The sequence below is a fragment of the Prunus dulcis genome, chromosome 3, assembly GCF_902201215.1.
Source record: "Prunus dulcis chromosome 3, ALMONDv2, whole genome shotgun sequence".
NCBI classification, from domain to species: Eukaryota; Viridiplantae; Streptophyta; class Magnoliopsida; order Rosales; family Rosaceae; genus Prunus; species Prunus dulcis.
In genome coordinates this window covers 913,447-935,806 of record NC_047652.1, presented here as the reverse complement: position 1 = coordinate 935,806, position 22,360 = coordinate 913,447, and the positions used below count along the sequence as shown (strand labels likewise).

Genomic DNA, 22,360 nt, shown 5'->3' with positions numbered 1-22,360 from the left:
TTCCTTTTCATTACTTTATTTTGTTACAATTAACTGAAACTCTCTTAAGAAAATTTGTTGGCAATTTCAGTACTTATTTATTGAAGTATAAACTTATTTTTTTATGATCAACTATTACTTTTAAATGCAGAATAGCTTATTTAAACCATTGAAAATCATTTATGTAGCTATTGGGAAAAAAAAAATTCTCATAGAACACAACTTTTCTTGTGTGTGATTGTAGATACGCAGGCCTCTCTCTCTCGACTAGTAAAAAAATTTACTTGCAATACGAATAATATTGTTTTGTTATTCTTGATATAACATGTAAAAAAGTTATCATGCATGTCATTACGATAGCAAAAAATACCATCCCATTACACGAAAGTGTTTCTCCTCAACTAGATGCCCCCAAGCCCCATCCCCAGCATTGCAATTGTTCATCGTGAATAGGTTGCCCTATTATTACCCAAAAACAAGAAAGCCCAAATTCTGTGAACTGTGATCTGTACATAAGTCAAATTCAGGCAGCCCACAATGGGCTAAGTTGTGTATAGTGGGGCTTGCCATAACTGATCTTAAGTTGATGAATTTTTGTATACAAGTTGTGCACATGGTCAGCTCACCCAATATATTTACAGTAGGAAATGCTATATTTTAAACACAAAGAAATTCATAAATAAACATTCAATAAATGTTCAAATTTAATGCGTATGACATGAGCAAAAGCAATGCTAAATGTACATATAAATTAGATTTGAAACATCTGAAACTTGGTCAAGGTGGCGAATGCTTAATATTCCGTTTTAAAGACAATTTACATTCACTACAGTGCTCATGGTTGAATATTATCCCATTTGAATTCAATGAGACACTAGAATAATTTCTAAGCGCTACATGTGTTTGAATATGCCAATGTCAAAAGTTATCTATAACATGTGCAGGACTTGTCTATTTATAAATGTTGAAGAACCATTTCCCAAAGTATGTGACTTAATCTAAAAAGGTGAGTGATTCACTTAAAAGAGGCATTATTTCAAATTTGAATAATTACATCTTTTCAATTTTAATTTCCATTTTAAAAAAATTCCAACATTTACCATCACTCTTGAATAACATGAAGCAATTAATAGAGTATAACTCAGTTGATTGAGCTCTTTCACTTTCACCCATGTGTTCAAAGATTCGAAACCCCTAAACACTTGATGAATATTTATGTAAACTCCTTTCTCAATTGCTTATACTAAACACGGAGCAAAACTTCATGCGCTCACGCACACAGGCACAGCTCACATCTATAACCACAACACAGGAAACTGAACCAGATAGGGTCCTTTCAAGCTTAGCTTAGTCTATTAAAGGCTATGATTCGGTCTCAGTCACTTTCCTCCAACTATAAGATATCTAACTTTGTTTCTCAAGAATTGATTGAAATGATACAAATCACTGAATCAAAGACAGCATACAATAACCAAACTCATGAAATAATATTCTTTCCAATAGTACGCATAATAAGAAAACGATAACACTACTCCTAACAAGTCGAGGACATTTGATGTTGATTGGGCAAGTAGCCATGATCATACACTCTACCTGCACTAGTGACCTTATTATCCAGATTCATTCTTTTTTTGAGTGATTTGAAATTGATGTGTTCTCAACATATGCATGGAATTTTATTTTCTATTTCGTCATAATTAGCTAGCCCTAATATGCATATATTGTTTCAGACTCAAAATCCATGCAAAGATTTTGGATTCAAGAGGCAATAACAAAACATATATATACTCCCTATGTTCATAATGATCAGCAAATAAGTTGGTCAATATGTTTATATCAAATACCGTTAAAAATTATTTCTATCAAGCCGAGTTCAATACGATATCTTCAGGTTAACTTGAGGTAGAGTATTAAGAAGAGAAATATGGTTACGTTTTTTTATATCAATGAGGAAGATTCATACCACTAAATCAAGAGCCAGTAAGAAAAAATTGTGGCTAATTAAGTTGATTGAATGTAGGGGTCTCTTGTTCTTGCTGACCTGTATTATTCTTCTCATGAACATGCGGTTAAAGAGCAATTGTTTTGTAGTTAGCAGGCTTTGCCCATTCTCTTCTAAATACACTTGAGAGCTACCAAATCTTATCTCAGATCAAATTTAAACGAAGGAAAGCGTCTAAATTGAACTGTCAAAACAAAGGTCCTACATGTGTGGCAAACTGCCATATCCCAATGGACTTTTTGTATGCACAACTTTTGATGCAGTTTAGTATAGAGACCAGCTTCTCATCCTAGGTCTGTATTTCTACATACAAAACTCTATCTCTTTCTCTCTGTCTCCTTCCCTTTGGGTATGGAATTTTAATTTTTTTTTAACCATCAGATGTTGAAGTGAAATTGAGTGAATGCTTGGTGCGGTGGGGAAAATTAAACTAACCCTAAAATAAAAGGAGGTATGGGAAGTAAATTATCAATGGGTAGATTGTGTTAGTCTTTATTCGTTTCCAACTTTTATTAAAGTTGTTATTTGGAACATATTTACTAACTAGTACTAATCGTATTGAGAAGTAATTTTTTTTATTTTTTATAACTTCAAGTTAGTGTGTAAGTAAGAGTATTCGCATCTGAGATTGATGTACTTTTGGAATGAATGAATTTCATGTTTTCATTTTTGTTTTTATCTTTCTCAGCTTGCAATGATTTTCAGGTCTGGGAATAAATGGAATGTCGAATATGTATGCATCTTCGTCATAGTATGATATTGTCCGTTTTAGGCCACCCTCTCAACTCTCATAGTTTTGTTTATGGGAACTCAAGAGCAACTTCCCAGTGGGTCACCCATTCTGGGACTGCTCTAGTTCCAACTCGCTTAACTTCGGAGTTTCCATGACTCCAAAGGCAGTGAGCTTCCAAAAGGCCTCGTGCTAGATGGAGACGGACATGTACAGATAAGGCACATCACCCCCTCTCTGTTGGCCTCGTGCTAGATGGAGACGGGCATGTACATATAAGGCACATCACCCCCTCTCTGTTGATCGATGTGGGATGTTACACAAAGAGACTGGCATGTAGCCCACTACTGGTAACACTGATATTTTCTCCAACTTAATCACCTACAAAGCCCAATAGATGCGAGGTTTTATCACAAAAGGCTTTGGTTGTATTAGAAGTGGAACCACTTATTATAACTTGTAATTTATTTAGTTAAGTTTCCGATGTAGGACTTTATATTCTTCAACAAGTTTGAGCTGATGTGAGCTTCATCTCTAATGTTCATAGATTCTTGATTCAAGAGGCAAGAACAAAACATATACATTAAACACATGTTCATAGTGATCAGCAAAGTTGGTCAATATGTTTATATCAAATACAGTTTCAAAAGTTTTTATCAAGCTGAGCTCAATATGATATATTCACATCAACTCAAGGTACGCATAGTGTTAAGGAGAGAAACGGTGGCTAAGTTTTTTTGATCAACGAAAAAGGGGCATTCGAATTTGAGATTTCTTCCAACATTATGAGAAGATGCATACCACCACTAAATCAGGAGCTAGTGAATTAATGTAGGGGTCCCCTGACCTTCTCTATTACTCGTCTTGTTACTTGTCCATGTCAAGGGATGTGATAAGATAAGACATGATCATACGGTAAAAGAGCAATTGTTTTGTAGTTAGCTAGGCTTTGCCCTTTAGCGTCTAAGTTGAATTGTCAAAGGTCCTACATATTGTGGCAAACTGCCATATCTCAATGGACTTTCTATAAACCCAACTTTTGAAGCAGTTTGGTAAAGAGACATGATTCTCATCCCATCCTTGCTCTATATTTCTAGAGTTACAGAAGTCTATCTATTTCTCTCTCTGTGTCTCCTTCCCTTTGACTACGCATGCATGCTTGTCAATGTCATTCAAAACAAAGATGGGTATTTTGAATACTTTTTTGGTTGGACTTTGAAATGGTCTATAATTTCAGATCAGTTATATATGCTCAATTTCAAACTTGGGACTTTCACTTCCAAAATTGCTGCTATCTCTAACATTCTTAATAAATACTATCGTCATTCCTTTTAATATGTTCTCAAATGAAAATTAAACTACCCTAAAATAAAATGAGATATGAGAAGTAAATTATCAGTAGGGGTATTGTATTGGTCTTCATTCGTTTCCAACTTTAATCAAATCTCCAATTCCCCTTAATTTGTGTAGGGGTGTTGTGGCCATTTTGCGCCCATTTTACTAAATCATGGAGACTCAAATGAATGAAAATGAACAAAAAATAACCGTAATATCCTTGCACGTTACGCACACATGGATGATCTAATAAGAAATTGACGAAAATAAGAGATTTATCGAGATTGCTAATGAATGTAGATATCAAAGATATTTTGTTAACAATTAAAATCACAATATACTACCTTGACATATAGGATAAACAATATGTATTCTTCGTAATTTTAAGGAGAAAAGAAAGTATAAATTAATAATTCAAACCTTATTTATTTGATTAAAGAGTCAAAATTGGCAATCAACACAATACTCCCTCGTATCTTTTGATTTCAATTTCATTCATTCATCCCCTAACTATACTCCTATGATTATGCTTCGTTAAACCCACAACTTTTCACATTAAGAAAGCACTATATAGTTGCTCATTATAGAATCAATTTTCATAAATTCCTACGCACAAAGGATGCGACAATTTAGCATGTGGGTAATGAAGCTAGACCTAGACTCCTGAATGAAAGAGCATGTGATATGTTGTACACGTGCATATGTGTGGGTTTGGTGTTCTTCTATATAATATTATATGCTCTGCCTCTCTGCGCAACTTACGAAGAGAACAAACAGTAATGGAAGAACAGATTCACTTAAGCACCTAAAAAAGAAAACAAAACCCAAAAAAGGAAACATAATCTCTCTCTCTCTCTCTCTCTCTCTCTCTCTCTCTCTCACTCTCTCTCTTTTTCATTTTGCTTGTATTGTCATTATTATTGCTTGTAATTTTTAAAAATGGTCTGACCCTGCATTCTTGGTTCTCACACATTCTCTGATTCTGTGGGGGAAATTCAACTCAAGGCCTTCTTCTTCTTCTTCTCATTTCTGCTTCCTCTCTCTCTCTCTCCGAAATAAAAAATGGGCGATCATTCTTTGTCCACTGCTGCCTTTGACAGAGCAGTACAACAGGTTTCATCTTGTTATCCTTGTTTCCATTTTTTCTTTTCTCATCACCAAAAGGTTCTTTTGGTTTAACATTTCAATTTCTCTACTTCTTTTACATATTATTTTCTTTTGAATGATGCAATGTGGTTGAAGTACATTTGTCTCTTGTTTCTTCTATTGAGCATTTTTGTGGTGCAATTTACTTTTTTTTGTAGAGTTTCTGAACCTTAAATCAGTGGAGATATGTGTGTCAGTGCGGAGCTGGATTGGAAATTCTTGTTTTTTTTTGTTTATTATTTATTTTTGTGTGGATCATTTGGGGATTGCTTTTGCTTAGGTGCTAACTCTGAAGTCTTCCAATCTTAGTATGGTGTTTATAAAGAATCTTTTTTTTTTTTTTCATCCTTCAGAAAGAATCATATTTTAACTGTATTTCTTTAAGTTATAAATTACTTTGATATAAAGATATATTGTGGGATTTCAAAAAGGTTGCCAGTTGATATGAATCAATGCAACCAACAGCTGCGGAATGGGGAACCATTTGTTTCTTGGCATACCATTATTTTTCAAGGTTGTAATCACATGTTTATTGTTAAGTATCTAAGATGGAAATGGAGGTCCTGAAACGATATGCAACTTTATTTCTGTTCAGAGAATAATCCTTAACACATCCATTTTGTTCTGCTTCTAAGATATTTTTGGATCTTTGTTTATCATGTGATTCCTCATTCTTTATTAGATTATCTAAGTTGATTACTAAAAATTTGAGATATACACTTAATCCAATCATGATCAATAGGGAGACGTCTTTAACGACATAGAGTTTCTTTGATGAGTCCCTCAAGAATACTGCAATTTTTATGTAATCAGTTGAAGACAAAATAGAGTAAAGTTTTTGATGTCTTGCAATCTTATGCTGTTGGTAGACAAAGTACTGCTTCAAATATTAATTTGCACTGAATGTTGCTTGCTTTATCTCCTGTAAAAATTTTGTTTGTAATTTTGGACAGGCAATTGTCTCTATGAAGAAGGGTGCATATCTACTGAAATATGGACAGAGAGGGAAGCACAAGTTCTGCCCTTTTCGGCTTTCCACAGTATGGTTTTGTACTGTAGCATTCTTCTCTTTAACCAATCTTGATGTATTTCTAGATCAATGTTTCTGAACTCTGATTAAGCTTTCTGCTCGAAGTACATTTTTCAGAACACAACTTAAGTGTACTATTACCATTATCTTTTGGTTGCTAACAAGGGTATCCTCACCACAGATGAGAGTAGGTCCCCAGTCATACCCCAGCTAGTACGTTGAATGAACCACAGAAAAATCCCATGGGGCTGGCTCTCATTGGTTTAATTAAGATTTGAGACCTCCAGTTCCTAAGCCATGCCACGGAACAACTTATTTTATAAACCTTTTCAACCTCTTTTAATTTTTTCTTGGCCAAATGCAAAAACTTTGGAATTAGCATAACTTTTGTTTCTTTCTTTACATAATAATATATAGCCAAATTTCATTTTTTTTTTTTTTTTTTTTTTTCTGGATGTCAGGATGAGAAATTTTTGATATGGTACTCTGGAAAGGAAGAAAGGCAATTGAAATTGAGCTTAGTCACAAAGATTATTCCTGGACAGAGGAGTGTATGTAATTCAGATTGATGTCAGATTTGGACTTGTGCTATTTAAGTCTTAACAATTTTCATATTGTTTAGAAATATGCTTCTTTCCTTCATGTGATAGGTGGTTCCACTTATCACAGGTTAGTTTTCGGAGGCAACTTGAACCAGAAAGGGAGTGTCAGTCATTTTCACTTGTCTATGCACACGGTGAACGCTCACTTGATCTGGTAATCTTATTAACTATAACATCACAACTGACTTCTCAATTTGAGTGGTGTTTCCCCATTGAGTTTAGGTGGTAGTTCTGCTGCTCATTGTTTCTCACTAAATTATTTTCATTGTTCATTTTACATAGATATGCAAGGACAAAGCCCAATGTGAATACTGGATTTTAGGGTTGAGAGCTTTAATATCCCGGTGTGGCCATCCTAGACCACTTAGAAGTTTGGGGAATTTCAGACAGGTACAAAGTTGTTTAAGTAGTCCAGCAGGTCCTCTTAGAAGAAAGCAAAATCTTGGAGTTATGGATGATGCAACCAAATTTTCCCAGGTTTTAAAACCTTACCCTTTTTTTTTTTCCTGGCTTCTCCAACTATTGTTTATAATTTTTAAGTTATTCAGAAAGCTTCCAAAGGTATTAGAGGTGGTAATGGCAAATCTGCAGGTAGTTCCAACAGTAAAAATAATAAAAACTGAAAGTAACTAAACTAAGTATTTTGTGGATTGGGTTGAAGCAGTTCAGTAAGTAAGCCCAGACCTCAATTTGTGACTAAAAAGTGCAGATGTTCGTGAAATATCAAATTGGATTTGCACTTGGGTTCACTTTAAGACAATGGATGCTTGTATTGTAATGAGAGTTCATCACAGTATACTTGGTTTAAGGATTAGCTTGTTTTACAAGCAAAAACTGGATTCCTTAGATGAAAAAGAATAGTTTGGAATTATTGTTTTCTGATGGTGTTTAATTTGGTTTTTGGAGATCATGTTAAATTACATAAAATCTCTACATCCAAAAGCAATTTATTATAATTTATCAGGGTATCGGAGGGGGTTTTGTCTTCAAATCCTGTCTTTGTTCCTTTCCTTCATAGAACATTCTTCCCTTGGCTTAACTGATATTTGTTGTCATAACTGGATTTTAACCATCTCATATCAATATTTCATTTTTGGTCTTTATTTAGTTAAAACCATGTTCAGAGATGCTCTTGTACCCATCTTTGCATTTTTTTTGAAGGTCCGAAGCGTATGTGCAAGTCCTACTCTATCACTTTCAGAGAGGTGTTTTTCTGATGGCTTATCTTATTCTTCTGATAGCTTTTATTCATCGGAAAGAGTCCTATCAAGTATGAAAAATGTAACGGATATCTCAGTTCCAGATTCTCCACATATTGAATCAGATCATCTCAAGAGGAGGCGAATTTATTCTGATGCTGGCTATGAGCCTCATAGGTTTGTTTCCTATGCTTTTGGAACTTCAAGAATTGAAAAGGACAATATTTTGAAAGATGTCATGATCTGGGGTGAAAGTATTGGAGGGAATTTAGATTCTGCGGTCAATAGGATCACTAACAACAGTGGATTGCATGTAGATGCTGTATTGCCTAAGTTATTAGAATCTACTATGATGTTGGATGTACATAATATATCTTTAGGAGGGAAGCATGCTGCTATAGTTACCAAGCAAGGGGAAGTATTCTGCTGGGGTCAGGCTGATGGGGGAAGACTAGGGAACAAAATCAATATGGATGTGAGCTACCCTAAACTAGTTGACTCCCTTAATGGGATCCAGGTGAAATCTGTCTCATGTGGTGAATATCAAACATGTGCTCTGACACATTCCGGTAAGCTATATACATGGGGAGACACAAGTTGTGGTGACAGTTTAGCGGGCAAGGAGAAGACTAGGAGTCAGTGGTTACCGCAGAAACTTTCTGGTTCTTTGAATAGCGTAAATATATCAAATGTTACTTGTGGGGGATGGCATACAGCTATAGTGTCCACCTCAGGGCAGTTATTTACATATGGAGATGGAACTTTTGGGGTTCTGGGGCATGGAAATCTTGATAGTGTTTCTCAACCAAGGGAAGTTGAATCTCTCAAGGGTTTATGGGTAAAATCTGTTTCATGTGGATCATGGCACACGGCTGCTGTAGTTGAAATCATGGTCGATCGTCTCAGGTTGAATTCCATAGGCGGGAAGTTGTTTACATGGGGTGATGCAGATAAAGGAAGGCTTGGACATGTGGATAATGAGAGGAAGCTTTTACCAACATTTGTTGCTCGGCTTGTGGATCATGATTTTGTTCAAGTTTGTTGTGGAAGAATGTTGACCGTTGGGCTTACAAATAAAGGTACAGTTTATACAATGGGAAGTGCAGTACATGGGCAGTTAGGGAATCCACAGGCCAAGGATAAATCAATCACAGTTGTTGAAGGGAAGCTTAAAGAAGAGTTCATTAGGGAAATAGCATCAGGTTCATATCATGTTGCTGTTTTGACTGCTAGAGGAAGTGTTTATACCTGGGGAAAGGGGGCAAATGGACAGTTAGGATTAGGTGATGTTGATGATCGCAACACACCCACTTTTGTGGAGGCGTTGAGAGACAGGCAGGTAGAAAGTATAGTTTGCGGATCAGATTCCATGGCAGCAGTGTGCTTACACAAATCTATTTCTGTCAATGACCAGTCAACTTGTTATGGATGTAACCTGCCTTTTGGGTTTATTAGGAAGAAGCATAACTGTTATAATTGTGGTCTTCTATTCTGCCATGCATGTAGCCGCAAGAAGGCTATGGATGCTTCTCTGGCACCCAAGAAAGGCAAGGCTTTTCGAGTCTGTGATCCATGCTTTAACAATCTGAAGAAAATAACACATTCATGTAGATCATTCAAGCAAGAAAATCATAGTACAAAACAGCTATTGACGGAAGAAAAGGCAGTCCCAGATAGGAAGGAAGAAAAGGCTGGAGCAACGCCCAAATATGGTCACTTGTTGTCTATTAAACAGGCTTGTAATAAGGAAAATAAGTCTGGAATGAGGAACGCCATGAAGAACCATGGAGGAGACCAGCAGCATCTAGAACCTGTTTCTTATTTTTCAAGCGAAGTGCCACGATGGGGCCAAGTCCCATGCCCTGATCTATTTAAAACATACTGCAGAGAAAATTCTACAGCACTTGACTCTTTGTCCAAAAATAATTCATCTTCTGTGTTCTCGGTGCATTCAGATTCTGCTTTTTTCAGCTCCACTAGTGCAGAGAAATGCATAATGTCGGATGAGATGCTAATTGAAGAAATTCAGCGGCTGAGAACTGAGGTGATTCCATCTTTTTAATTTTCAACACTAGACAGATGCAAATATGATATATATATATATACACACACACACAGAGCTTCCATTGAGGGATCCCTCAAATTAGCTTCTTTGAGGGACACTCTTGTAGGGTCCACTCCGCATTGTATTTCCTTAATCCAAACTGTCTATGTTTTAGATAATCATTCAAAGATCATCTCTACAAAAAATCACTTGAATCCGATATCGTTTGACCACTCAATTGTGTTATTGAAATTTTAGAACTTTTTTGAAGCACCGTGTTCATTGATTTTGTAGGACAGAATTGGATGTCGAAATGGTTTCCGATTTGTCTAATTTTTTGCAAGGATGATCTATGAATGTATACTTAAAAAATAGATGGTTTGGATCGTTGAAAAAAAATTCGTAGGGATCCCTCAATAGAAGGGGACTGATTTTATATATATTATATTGTGCTTGTTTATAACATTTTTGTTTCTCTTATTCTTTGGGGTTTGCACACCATGCAAACATGTCAGTGTTATCCAATTCCTAGTTTTAAACTTACTAAGACTTAGTGCAGAAATAAGACTTCCAGTCACCTTTTAGGTATTTAGGAAGGTTTTGTACGAGAATACTAATTTATATAAAGTTCAATTTCTTAGTTTTATTTTATAATGTTTGTATGTTACCTGCTAGTTGTGTACAGATATGTTCATATACTATTTTGGATATGTTTTTCACCACTTTACTCATATTAGGCAATAAGCCTCCAACGGAAATGTCAAATTGGAAGCCACAAGATTCATGAATGTCAACAGAAAATGGAGGAAACATGGTCCCTTGCAAGAGAGGAAGCGGCTACGTGCAAGGCAGCGCACGAGATTATAAAAGCTTTGGCGTTAAGGGTAATTTCTCGTTGTTTCTCCTAAAAAATAATCGGTTATATAAAAGGCTGCAATTTTTGACTCCATGAATTTTCATTTTGCTTTTGAAGGAAGTCCATGTCTTCTTTTGATCGCTTAAGTTTCATTTTTGTTCCATCTGTTACAATGTCGTATACTTCTCAATGCCATAAAACTTGTAGCTTGAAAAGCTTCTAATTTGGTTGTCATCCTGTTTCTATAAGAAATAATTAATTTTCCCTGGAATTCAAAGCCCCAAATCTGTCTTTGAGTAATGGCAAAACACCAATGCAGTTACTTATCAATATGATATTGGGTAATGTAAGACCATGACCATAATTGTCCACATCCCCACTCAAATTCTTATATGGACTCTATCATTTGATATCGATCATATCTCAACTTCGTTGATCGTGTGTACTACTTCAAGTGTACCTGTTTGTGCAGTCTCATAATCATACTTAAGTTTAATCACTTTTTAAGGCCTCTTTCCTCTCTTTTTTCTGATCTTTATTAGTAGAGTGTTCCCAAAATGTTTAGCATCTTGCAATGTGAGATGAACTGTTAACTTTCCTTCTATTAATACTTTAGGTAACTTTAAAAAGCTAGACATTTACAGGATGTTTTTCTGGTACATAAACAATGAGAGTTGCTTCAAGTAACTTTAAGCATAAACTTGTCTTACATACAGCTGTTGAGAATCTTATATTGTATGTCTCACTCTCTGCTCTTTCGGCCTTCTAGTCACTGGACAGGGAAACTTAATTTAAATTATTTGAAAATACACCCAAGCCTTCTGCAAGGGGACATTTGATGAAATTCTAGCCATCAAAAATATTTCTGGGACAAATTTTGAGATGTGAAGTTCTTGAATCATGAGTTTCTATATGTGGAATCTTGTTTTACAGGACAGATAAATGTACTTATATATTTCAGTCTGTGATCATGGTATATCAGTTTTGGTGCAATGCAGTTAGTAAAGTCGATAACTTACACAAATTATTTGCTGCAGCTTAAGACTATGTCAGAAAAGGTGTCTGCTGGAAGGGAAACAAATGATTTGGTTGCTAAAATTGTTCCTCAACTCACGCCATTGAATACCGATACATCAAATCGTCATTTACTTCCTCAAGTAGATAGCATACCTGATACTCCTATTGGGTTCTCTGATACACCAAAGTCCTTGTACAAGATAGATACTTGTCTAAAGAAAGGTCAGCCAGAGGAGGATTTACATCCTGCAAAAACAGAATCCCAGCAAAGAGAAACTAAAGCAGTGAAGCTTGAATGGGTAGAACAATATGAACCTGGGGTGTATATCACGCTTGTTGTTTTGCCAAGTGGACAGAAGGGGCTAAAGCGAGTGAGATTTAGGTATTTTCTATCTGAATCATTCCATGTTTGTTTAGCTATACTTGTGCATGAATGATGTCTTCTGTGAGAGAGGGAACAGAAGCTAAAAAGTATCAGGTTCCTAATCTTTAACACAAGTTTATGTTTAAAATAGTCAACGGTTTAATTTGCTTTCAAGTGTTTCTCATCCTCTAGAACATTAACTGGTATTCATCTTCTCTTTACTTTTTAAATATAAAATAAAATCATTCCTAGGTGTTCTGTCGGTTACCTTATTACACATGAAGATCATATCTTTATGTTAGCATGGAATCAATTTTAACTGAATCACAGTTGCTACTTGGGGTTGTGTTTTGCAGCCGAAAAAAGTTCGCTGACAAAGATGCAGAAAGATGGTGGGAGGCAAATCAAGGTTTGGTATACCAGAAGTATGACATTGAAGAGGGATATGAGAACTCAAAGGAAATTTAATTTGAAGGGCTGGTTTTTAGTTGCCTTTATATTTGGACTTGTGTAGCTCAACAGCCAGCTGATAGGTGAGATTTTTAAGTAGATTGTGACATGCGCAGTGAAGAAATTTATTGTATGGGAAGCATTGGGTGCAATTTTATTTATTTATTTGATGAAACAACAGAAAACTACAAAGATCCCTGACATTCCAATGCTCCGAAATCTCAACTGCCACAGTAGACGGAAAATTAGAAAACCAAACATAAGGTTGAGTGTAGTTATGTCCTAATATGGATTGCAATTCATATGAAGTGTAAATTTCATAAATAGTAAGCCCGTCTCTCTCTCTCTCTCTCTCTCTCCCTCTCTCAAGATGTCAGATGGCCGGCTTTGCCGATGCTACATACTCCAAGACAAAGCCTTTGTGCAAGCATGGTAATCTCCGAAGTGACAAACACACAATGCTACTTGACATATATTAAATTATGAAACTTACAAGAGCCTAAACTCTCTTTGAAGGGCAAAACAAGAACAACACATAGGCCTTACGAACATCGAAAACGTCATCTCCAAACAATACACATTCCTATAAATTTCCACATCTACCTCATTTTGATAACACATTCTAAAGAGAACAATCATATAGAAGAGACCGAAGCACTTATGGCAAAGATGTCTGATGTTATTCTTTTGGACTGTTGGGCGAGTCCCTTCTGCATGAGGGTGAAGATTGCCCTGGAGGAAAAGGGCATCAAGTATGAAAACAGAGCTGAGGATCTCTTTGGAGGCAAGAGTGAACTGCTGCTCACGTCGAACCCAATTTACGGGAAGGTGCCGGTGCTGCTTCACAATGGAAAACCATTGTGTGAGTCGAGCATCATCGTTGGCTACATTGATGAGACCTGGGCTTCACCACCACTACTCCCATCTTGCCCTTATGGTCGGGCTCAAGCCAAGTTCTGGGCTGACTTCATTGACAAAAAGGTTGGTTTTCTTATACTTTTTATGGTCAGCAATCTTAGATTTCGATGTTGCATTTCCCACTCCAACTCATAGGACACTTTTTTCCTTTTGGTGCTTTATGAGTTTTCTTTTTTTGTGCTCTTTGAGCTTAAGAACACAAATATTTGTGTTTACTGTCAATAGCCACGGTGCACCCACATATTATTTGGTGAACAAATTTGATGGATCTATATATAATATAGTATGCGCACATGTCTAACTTCATGGTATTCTTGTACACATGAAGTTGTTCGACGCGGGCGGGAACATATGGAAAACCAAAGGAGAAGCACAAGCGGTGGCTGTAAAAGACTTCATAGAGATCTTAAAGCAGCTGGAGGGTGGTCTGGGAGACAAGGCTTACTTCGGTGGCGATAGCTTTGGTTTTGTGGACATCATAGCGATTGCTATAATCAGCTGGTTTAATGCATTCGAAAGGTTTGGCAACTTCAAGGTTGAAGACCACACCCCAAAGTTTTCAGCTTGGATTAAGAGGTGCTTGCAGAGAGAGACAGTAGCCAAAATCATTCCAGACCCAGAAAAGGTGTATGAATTTGTCCTCCTTCTCAAAAAGATGAACGGTATTGAATAGAGATCGAAATCGGCCAACTTGTTTGATGGATCAAAACTAGTACTTTGTGTACTTGGGGTCTCTTTCTCTTGCAGTTTACTTTTTTGTGTTTATGTTCTTGGGTAGGCCTTCCTTGTCTCTCCTATGTATGGGAAGAAAAATAAGTAACAATAATCATTTTCCTGGATCATCTCCAATTGCTCTAATGTACTCGGATTGAGTTCATAATATAGGAAAATGAGTCTTCTTAGGGGACAGTCTTTTGACAACTTTGTTTGCATAAATAAATTGAACTTTTTGACTGTTGATCATATTGTAATTTTTCTTCTCTCTCTATCTAATGTTCAATATTGCAGTTTTTTTCTTCTTCTTTTTTGGTGTCTATCTCTCTCTAATGTTTAACTTTGTTTCCAGCTAAATAAAAAGGTTAATTAATTTTAATTACTTCATTGCAAGTGAAGTGCTTCATCTGTTTTCTTGCATTCCAAAACTTCCTTTGGATTAATGCTATGTATACCAAATTTGCATAGCATCTTTGAATTCTAAATGATATCTACGTCCATACTTCAATGGAGGTTTTGGCCTAATCGCACATATATGAAAAGCTTAAATCCTTATAATTTGGTTGTTGTCATCTTGATTTTAGTACAAATTGTAGTCTAAACTAAAGGAAAAAGAGATTTCTTATACGCATACATAACTAAGATGCAATGAAGTTCAAACCTGAAACCTCTTGTCAACAAGTGAAGGTTATTTTTCACCCCGTTAGAACAAACATATCTTTTATTTCTTGTCTTTGAGACTAGACATAAATGCAGTTACGTTATGGCCGCTCCCGTTTCGGTGCCTTCACAAGTCTTCGCTCATGATATCCTCAAGCTCTCGTAGTTGGGTTTCGAAAGTTCCCACTTTTGCCGTCTGTGGGTTGGTTGGGCCTATATATCTCTAAGCAACCATAAGCCGGCCTGGACCCTTTTAATTGTTGGACTTCCCTTTGCATCTAAGGAATATTTGGTCCGTTCATGCCAATATGCCGGAGTTTGAATCAATTTTAAATGTCAATCATCCAAGTTTTTTTTTTTTAAAATTAATTGGGATTGGGGATCTGAACTTGAGTTGTCACCCTGGCACCAGTTCTACGCTATATGGTGGCACCAGTTATAACTACTGTATGGTTGTCATTTGCAAGTCTATGGATATAAATTAGTGTTTTCTTCGGTTCTTCAAAATCATGTACTGTGGCTTGAATTTGTAATCAATCATATTGAGGGAGAGAGTAAAGGTGAAGAATTTAGCACGGTGTAATATTGACCGAAGATTCTTCGATACTTAAGTTCACTTAAAAATAGAGTATGAAAGTATTTTATCATAATAAAGATACAAGTGTCAAATTACTATTACTTGGTGCATTTGGACGAGAGCACTATTTATAGAAGATAAATGAAAAGCCCCTTGGGTTATCATTTCCTGGGCAAGCCGTCCTACTGATTTGGTTCAAGGACACATGGCAGCTCTGGGGTGACACCAACAGTCCCACATTGAGCCAGTCCCCTTGACGATGCCCGGTATGGGTCCCAATGGATGGGCTGGATCAGGAGGCCTTTGGTTAGGGTATTGTTTCCCGTGTATTACCCTTGCCGAAGAGGGTCAGTCAAATAATGATATAAACAATATTCTATATACCATGAAGAGTTACAGGCTCATACTGAAAAAGTTGAGATTAAAACCATTTTTAATGGTATAGAATATGAAGATAAATTAAGTTCAAGATCTAACTGATAGAACAAATACAATCATAAATCAAATAGAAAAAATTACAAAAGAAAATAAAAAAGGAACTCCAGATATAAATTTTAGTTCTAACAAAATAAGTTATGATGATAAAGGATCAGAATCACAAAAAAATCATTTTTAATGGTATAGAATATGAAGATAAATTAAGTTCGAGAAAAAAACTAGAGGTAGTTGATGAAGAAAAAAGTATTCAAAAGACGTGTTGCCACATTAATCAACTTTCATCTGTCTCCGTCTCAACAACACTTGTTGTAAGTTGTGGAGTTTTACTCCATGAACGCCATCATACACAATTGGGCATTGATATCAAATTGATAGGTGACGGGATCAAATCGATGGATGCCAAGTTTTCTCACATTCTTATAAATTTAGCATAAACTACTTATCAATTGCAAGGCTACGCTTATATAACATGAAAATCCTTTTTTAGGGAGAGATTTTTGTATGTTTCAGAGGTATATTAGCTTCCCATTCAATATACACAGGACATGTGGTTTGGACCCTCCAACTAACTGAACTGCTTTTTAAAATAAAAATAAAATATTTCCAGATGTCCTATATATATGTATATTAGATGGTACATTAACCAACTGATATACTTGGAACATACAAAAATTACTAATTTTTAGGAGCTTAATTGTTTGATTAATTCCTGGTATGGTCGGCGTAAAGAAAAGAGTAAAAAAGTAAAAACTGTTAGTTGGATAGCTGATACCAATGACTAGAAAAGACAAAAGGAAGATACTAATTAATCATCTAATCGGGTATTAGAAAAGGAAAAAGAAACCAAGGAAGGAATGTGGGGACGGGCGGATGAGCATGTGAAAAGGACAGTCTTGAGTTAGAACGCCGCCGAAATTCGTTTCCGCCATTTCTCGTTAAGAAATATACTTGTTTCCACAAAAGGCTGGTAATGCCTCCAATAAGATACCACCACGTGGAGTAGAGGTTCAAGAAAGGACAAGAACGAAGCATGGGATCATTTGAGAGAGAGAGAGAGAGAGAGAGAGAGAGAGATTAAGCAACTTCCAAAGGACGATAGGAAGAATCCTGATCATGTTGATTGGTTGAGGAAAAACAAATGTGTAAAGTTAAAGTTGGGGAAATATCAGGTGGGCCGGGGTGGCAGCCTCCCCATCTTTATTTTGCTTTTTCATTCTTGCCTTTTTGTTCTCTTATTAACAAAACCACAAGCAACCCCCCAACATTCCACCTCTCTCTTTCTCTCTCTCAACTTCCACACACTCCTTCCCCTTTCTCCCTATCAATTCCCAGCTTTGGATCTTCATCTTCTTCCTCTTCCTAGCTAGCTAAGGTTTGTTTGTGTGTGTATAAGCATATACGTATGTATACGTACATACGTGAGATATATCACGTATGTGTATAGATATGCATGGTGTATTTATTTAAAATTGTAACGTTCTAACAGGGTTTTGTGGCTAATTGATTTTTACAGGGTGTTGTGGTGAAATTCTTGAGGGTTTTGTTGACGAGCGTTGTCATCCTAGCTAGCTAGCCATAATATTTGTGGCCTTTTAGGACAATTAAGAAGAAGAAGAAGAAGAAGGTCCATATTTTATGGCTCCTGTTTCATTGCCTCCTGGTTTTAGGTTTCATCCCACAGACGAAGAACTGGTTGCTTACTACCTCAAAAGAAAGATTAATGGCCGTAAGATCGAATTAGAGGTCATCCCTGAAGTTGATCTCTACAAGTGTGAGCCGTGGGACTTACCAGGTACTTCTTTTTCTTAAGTCCATTCTTCTACTCTTGCTGCTGCTTCTTCTTCATCTTCTTTCCTTTTTTTACATTGGTTTACCACCTTTTTTCTTTTCAATTGTTATTCTTTTTCTTTCTGGTCCTTTTGAGAATACTTGAATTAATGCTTTAGGTCGATTTCTAGAATGTGAGAAATGATTAATTTAGGAGAAATACACACCACCTTAATTAGAGTCTTTAAAAATGGTTTGCTTCTCCTAATAAAATACTCTAATCCTTACTTCAATCGAATGTTTTGCATCCGATCGGTGTTCATTTCATACGGCAACAATTTTTAGATTGATTTGGATTAGGAACATGAAGAAGAAGAGGAAGAAGACTCTGTAATCGAATTATTAAGCAAGACCAAAGCGTGATTTATAAGATGAATTTGATACATAGACCCTATAAAGAATACCTTTTCCTAAATATGATCACACAAATTACCTAGGCATGCTTATCCTTCTTTTTGTTCAACTATGCTCTTATTGGGAAGTACTTAACCATGAATTAAGCACTTTCTTTACTTGTTAGTCAAATATGCTGAGCTTTTTAACAATTAAATATCCAGTAGGGCTTTTAATAGGTCTAATTTATAGACCAAAGAGTGCTTGAGACACCGACATATGGTCCCACCATCTTTAGGGTTCCTGTTGTGAACACCAAGTTTTATATATCTTAGTGAGACAACATTATGGGAGACAAGTCAAAAAGGTATATATAGGCTAGCATATGGAAAAAGAAAAGGATTGCTTTGTGTTTGCGAGAGGTATGAGTTCCGAGCAATGCTTTCCATGCACTTCTTCCTTCATACCCTTTTAAATTCTTTTGCTGCATTTTTGGAGCTTAAACTTGTGACTGACGTGATCCCAAAAGAGATTCTGGTTTATAATAAGGACCCTAAAAAGAACAATCATGCAGTCTTTTTTTTTTTTTGTCAGAACAAATCATACAGTTTTGGTACTATTATATAAAGCTTTCACATTATTATTAAAATATATGTTGTAAAACCATGCAATATGGGATTTAAATTCAATAATCTAGATGATAAATGGAGTCAAAAAAGGTAAACAAATGACTTTATGTGGTTGGTTTGGTGTGGTACCTTATTATTTTGGTTGTAACTTTTTTCACGAGTGATGCTGAAAGATCACACCTCCAGATAATCGTATCGTGTGATTAGCTAAATTAATTTTTTTATATCTCAATTAGACTTACTCATGCAAGTGCTACGGCCTTCTTTTCATTATAACTAGGTTAACCAAATTGTAATTATTAATACAGGAAAGTCATTATTACCCAGCAAAGATCTTGAGTGGTATTTCTTCAGTCCGCGAGATCGAAAATACCCTAATGGATCCAGGACCAATCGTGCAACTAAAGCTGGATATTGGAAGGCCACCGGAAAGGACCGCAAAGTAAACTCACAGACGCGCGCGGTAGGCATGAAAAAAACCCTAGTTTATTACCGGGGGCGGGCACCCCATGGGATTCGAACCGATTGGGTTATGCATGAGTATCGCCTTGACGAGAGAGAGTGTGAAACTGCACAAGGCTTGCAGGTTCAGGTTCTTTTCTAATTTTCTTTGTCAAAATCCACGGTTCATATTAATTCGTTTTCATTACAAAATAACTCCTACAAATTACTAATTGATTCATCTTTTCGAAACACATATGTTATGTTATGTGCAGGACGCATATGCTCTGTGTCGTATTTTCAAGAAGAGTGCAACGGGGCCAAAGATAGGAGAGCATTATGGAAGCACAAGTACTACCAATTACCAACTTACCAGTGATCACTCATCAAGCGTTGAGCTGTATTCTGATGGTGGAAGATGTGAAGATTTCGAAAGCTCCAGTTATCCGATGCAAATGAACGCATGCTCTTCTTCACCAAACTTTGTCCATACATCCTCACTTGACATGGCTAGAAAAAGAGATGGAAAATGGACACAGTTCTTATCTAAAGATGCATTTAATTGCTCATCCTCGTTTTCTTCATTTCCCAATCATGGAAACGTTCCATACCCTCCATCTAAGGTATTACTAATTTCCGAGTCGATATATATTTTTCATGTTAATTATTAGTTCAAATAAGAATCGTACCGTACATGTCCCTTAACACCATTTCCTTGTTTGCAGGTTGATATAGCATTGGAGTGTGCAAGGCTGCAGCATAGGCTCTCACTTCCTCCATTAGAAGTGGAGGATTTCCCTCAAGTTGGAATCAACGACTTCAAGACGATGCAATATTCAAATCCTGCAGTTGAACCCACAAGTACTGAGACTGATGCACTGCAGGAAATTCTCTCAGTTGCACATGTTTCTCAAGAGATGATCAATCAGTCCAGTAATCTTGCTGATCAGACATGGGGTGGAAACTATGCTGCTCCAGCCAATGACTTTAGCTTTATTGTTGACAGAGACGCTCATTATAATCAGATTGCTGGTCACATGAATTCTATGAGATATGTGGACAAATCATGGGAAAATCCATATACAAGGCCAATCGACATTGGAGATTTGGAGGATGATTTTAGGATGGAGAATACAGCTGAGAATCTAAGATGGGTAGGAATATCAGACAAATATCTGGAGAAGGTACCTTTACAACTTATCAATTTCCATTTCATCATACTTGGCTTGCTTAAAAAATAAAACCAGCTTATTGAAAATGCAATTTGACTAAAAGTCATGATCTCTGGGTGACCTCAGGTGTCAAACATTTAGATACAACATTAAATGGTGAGGTACAATATTTTGTTCATATATATGTTCTTTCTTGATACTGATATAGTTTTCCTTTTTCTCGATATTGGATAGAGTTTCATGGAAGAAAACAAGGTAGTTCCATTAGAAAACATTCCAAGTTTTCGAAGGGAAGAGCAAGAGCATGAGATTCAAGGTACATATGAGAGCTTTAAGTCGTGTATATTTTTCTTTTCCACATTAGTGGTCAATGAGTTTTAGCTCAATTACCATGAGATGAGTTAGGTGATTGTAGAGATCTTAGGTTATTGAGTTACGTACATTTGTTTCCAGTTGCAGGAGAAACTGGGGATCAAAGTGGCATGATTAAGGAATTCAACGATAGCGAGACGAATGATGATTTCTCACTTGGATTCATCAATGAAGACCCAAACGACAACTTCCTCAATGATGGCACCATGGATGACTATTCGCCTTCTCCAAGTTTCGAAGTCATCGAAGAAATTCAAGTTAACCATGGCATGTTTGTTTCGACTCGTCAGGTGGCCGAGACATTTTTTCACCAGTTAATGCCTTCACAAACAGTTAAGGTCCATCTAAACCCAGTGTTGGGGCACAACGTCTTTGTAGAAAGAGTCGATACACAAACAAAATGTGAGAATATAGGCTCTTTCTTTGAGAGTTTCAAGGCTTTTGGGATGGACAAGTTTGTTGGAGTTAGCAAATCAACAAAGCCATGGAGGAAAGTTGCAAGCACTCTTGTTTGTGCAGTCACACTTCTGTTGATGCACATAATTTATTTTGGGCACCATGTGGAAGATGAAAAATTGATGGATGCATTCACCACAACCACAAATGCTGCTATTGTGGAAGAAAAAGGCAATTCTAATGTTAGCAAGAAAAAGAAAGGACTTGGATTAATTAAGTGGAGCAACAAAGAAGAAAAGGTTTGCTTGGTGAATATAAGAGGTGGGAATAGTTGTAGTGTGCTTCTGAAAAAGATAGGGGTTTTCCTCACTGTTTCTTTGGCTCTTTGTACCATGTGGGCTCTTTGAACTCACCATTTTATTTCGGTTCTAACCATAGTTTGTTTGTTTGGGAGAGGGGGATAATTCAGCCTAACCCATAGCTACACTTTTCTTAAATATATCTTTACGATTAATTGTATTTTATATATTGACACAAAGTCATGTAATATTGGATATTGATTTATACTAATAGAGATTTCTTTGCTTCTTATTATTATTTGTTTTTTTCATGTATGCATGTGTGGTAACTATATTTCAGTCCTATTTGGGAGTGCTTCTGGAAGAGTCAAAAGCGCTTTTGACACCCAAAAGCGCTTTTGACAGCATTTAGCAGAAAAATTTAGAAGTGTTTCTAGGTCGTAAAAGTACTTCTTCAGGAAGCACTAGTCTCCAAGTGCTTTTTCAAGAATGCGCTTGGATTTCTAATGAAAATTATAACAATTTTATAATTAAAACGCTTTTGTCAAGAATGTACAGCAGTGCTTTTTAAAAAAGCATTCCCAAACAATATCATTTGAAGCCACGTATCAACAACATATATATCACTTTACGTTACAAGAGAGGTCATATCTTTATATTGCAATTTATCAAATTAGGTAACATAGCATTTGTCATACTCCTAAGAGCTCCTACCTTTATCTTGTAATAAGGGCTTACTTGTAATAAGCGTGGCAAGTAGTAACAGAGCTCATATCTTTATATTGTGATATATCAAACTGGGTAATAACATATCTGTCACATATACTCCT

At 36.2% G+C, this 22,360-nt stretch overlaps 3 protein-coding genes across 8 annotated transcripts; all 3 read left to right on the top strand.

The window, feature by feature from the left end:
* Window positions 1-4,912: 4,912 nt before the first annotated feature.
* On the top strand, window positions 4,913-13,078 carry LOC117622132 (PH, RCC1 and FYVE domains-containing protein 1). Of its 2 annotated transcripts, XM_034352687.1 has the most exons (9): window positions 4,913-5,159; window positions 6,146-6,232; window positions 6,684-6,773; window positions 6,892-6,978; window positions 7,107-7,301; window positions 7,986-10,067; window positions 10,805-10,951; window positions 11,961-12,322; window positions 12,661-13,078. In XM_034352687.1, exons 1-9 carry the CDS (start codon window positions 5,109-5,111, stop codon window positions 12,770-12,772), a joined length of 3,213 nt encoding a protein of 1,070 aa, XP_034208578.1. In that variant the 5' UTR covers window positions 4,913-5,108; the 3' UTR covers window positions 12,773-13,078. The 2 variants fall into 2 exon arrangements, with proteins under 2 accessions (XP_034208578.1, XP_034208580.1); XM_034352689.1 differs by lacking the exons at window positions 4,913-5,159; window positions 6,146-6,232; window positions 6,684-6,773; window positions 6,892-6,978 and having other exon boundaries at window positions 7,154-7,301; window positions 8,066-10,067.
* A 25-nt stretch (window positions 13,079-13,103) lies between these two features.
* Window positions 13,104-14,658, top strand: LOC117622133 (probable glutathione S-transferase parC). The gene is made up of 3 exons (XM_034352690.1): window positions 13,104-13,186; window positions 13,271-13,735; window positions 14,001-14,658. Exons 1-3 carry the CDS (start codon window positions 13,148-13,150, stop codon window positions 14,343-14,345), a joined length of 849 nt encoding a protein of 282 aa, XP_034208581.1. The 5' UTR covers window positions 13,104-13,147; the 3' UTR covers window positions 14,346-14,658.
* Window positions 14,659-17,330: 2,672 nt separating this feature from the next.
* On the top strand, window positions 17,331-21,825 carry LOC117622173 (NAC domain-containing protein 45). Of its 5 annotated transcripts, none has more exons than XM_034352757.1 (7): window positions 17,331-17,433; window positions 17,575-17,853; window positions 19,159-19,436; window positions 19,567-19,914; window positions 20,017-20,475; window positions 20,698-20,779; window positions 20,917-21,825. In XM_034352757.1, the coding sequence occupies exons 2-7, from the start codon at window positions 17,697-17,699 to the stop codon at window positions 21,636-21,638; spliced, it is 2,046 nt and encodes a 681-aa protein (XP_034208648.1). In that variant the 5' UTR covers window positions 17,331-17,433; window positions 17,575-17,696; the 3' UTR covers window positions 21,639-21,825. The 5 variants fall into 5 exon arrangements, with proteins under 5 accessions (XP_034208648.1, XP_034208647.1, XP_034208646.1 ...); XM_034352756.1 differs by having other exon boundaries at window positions 19,159-19,442; window positions 20,923-21,825; XM_034352755.1 differs by having other exon boundaries at window positions 19,159-19,442.
* Window positions 21,826-22,360: the final 535 nt, after the last annotated feature.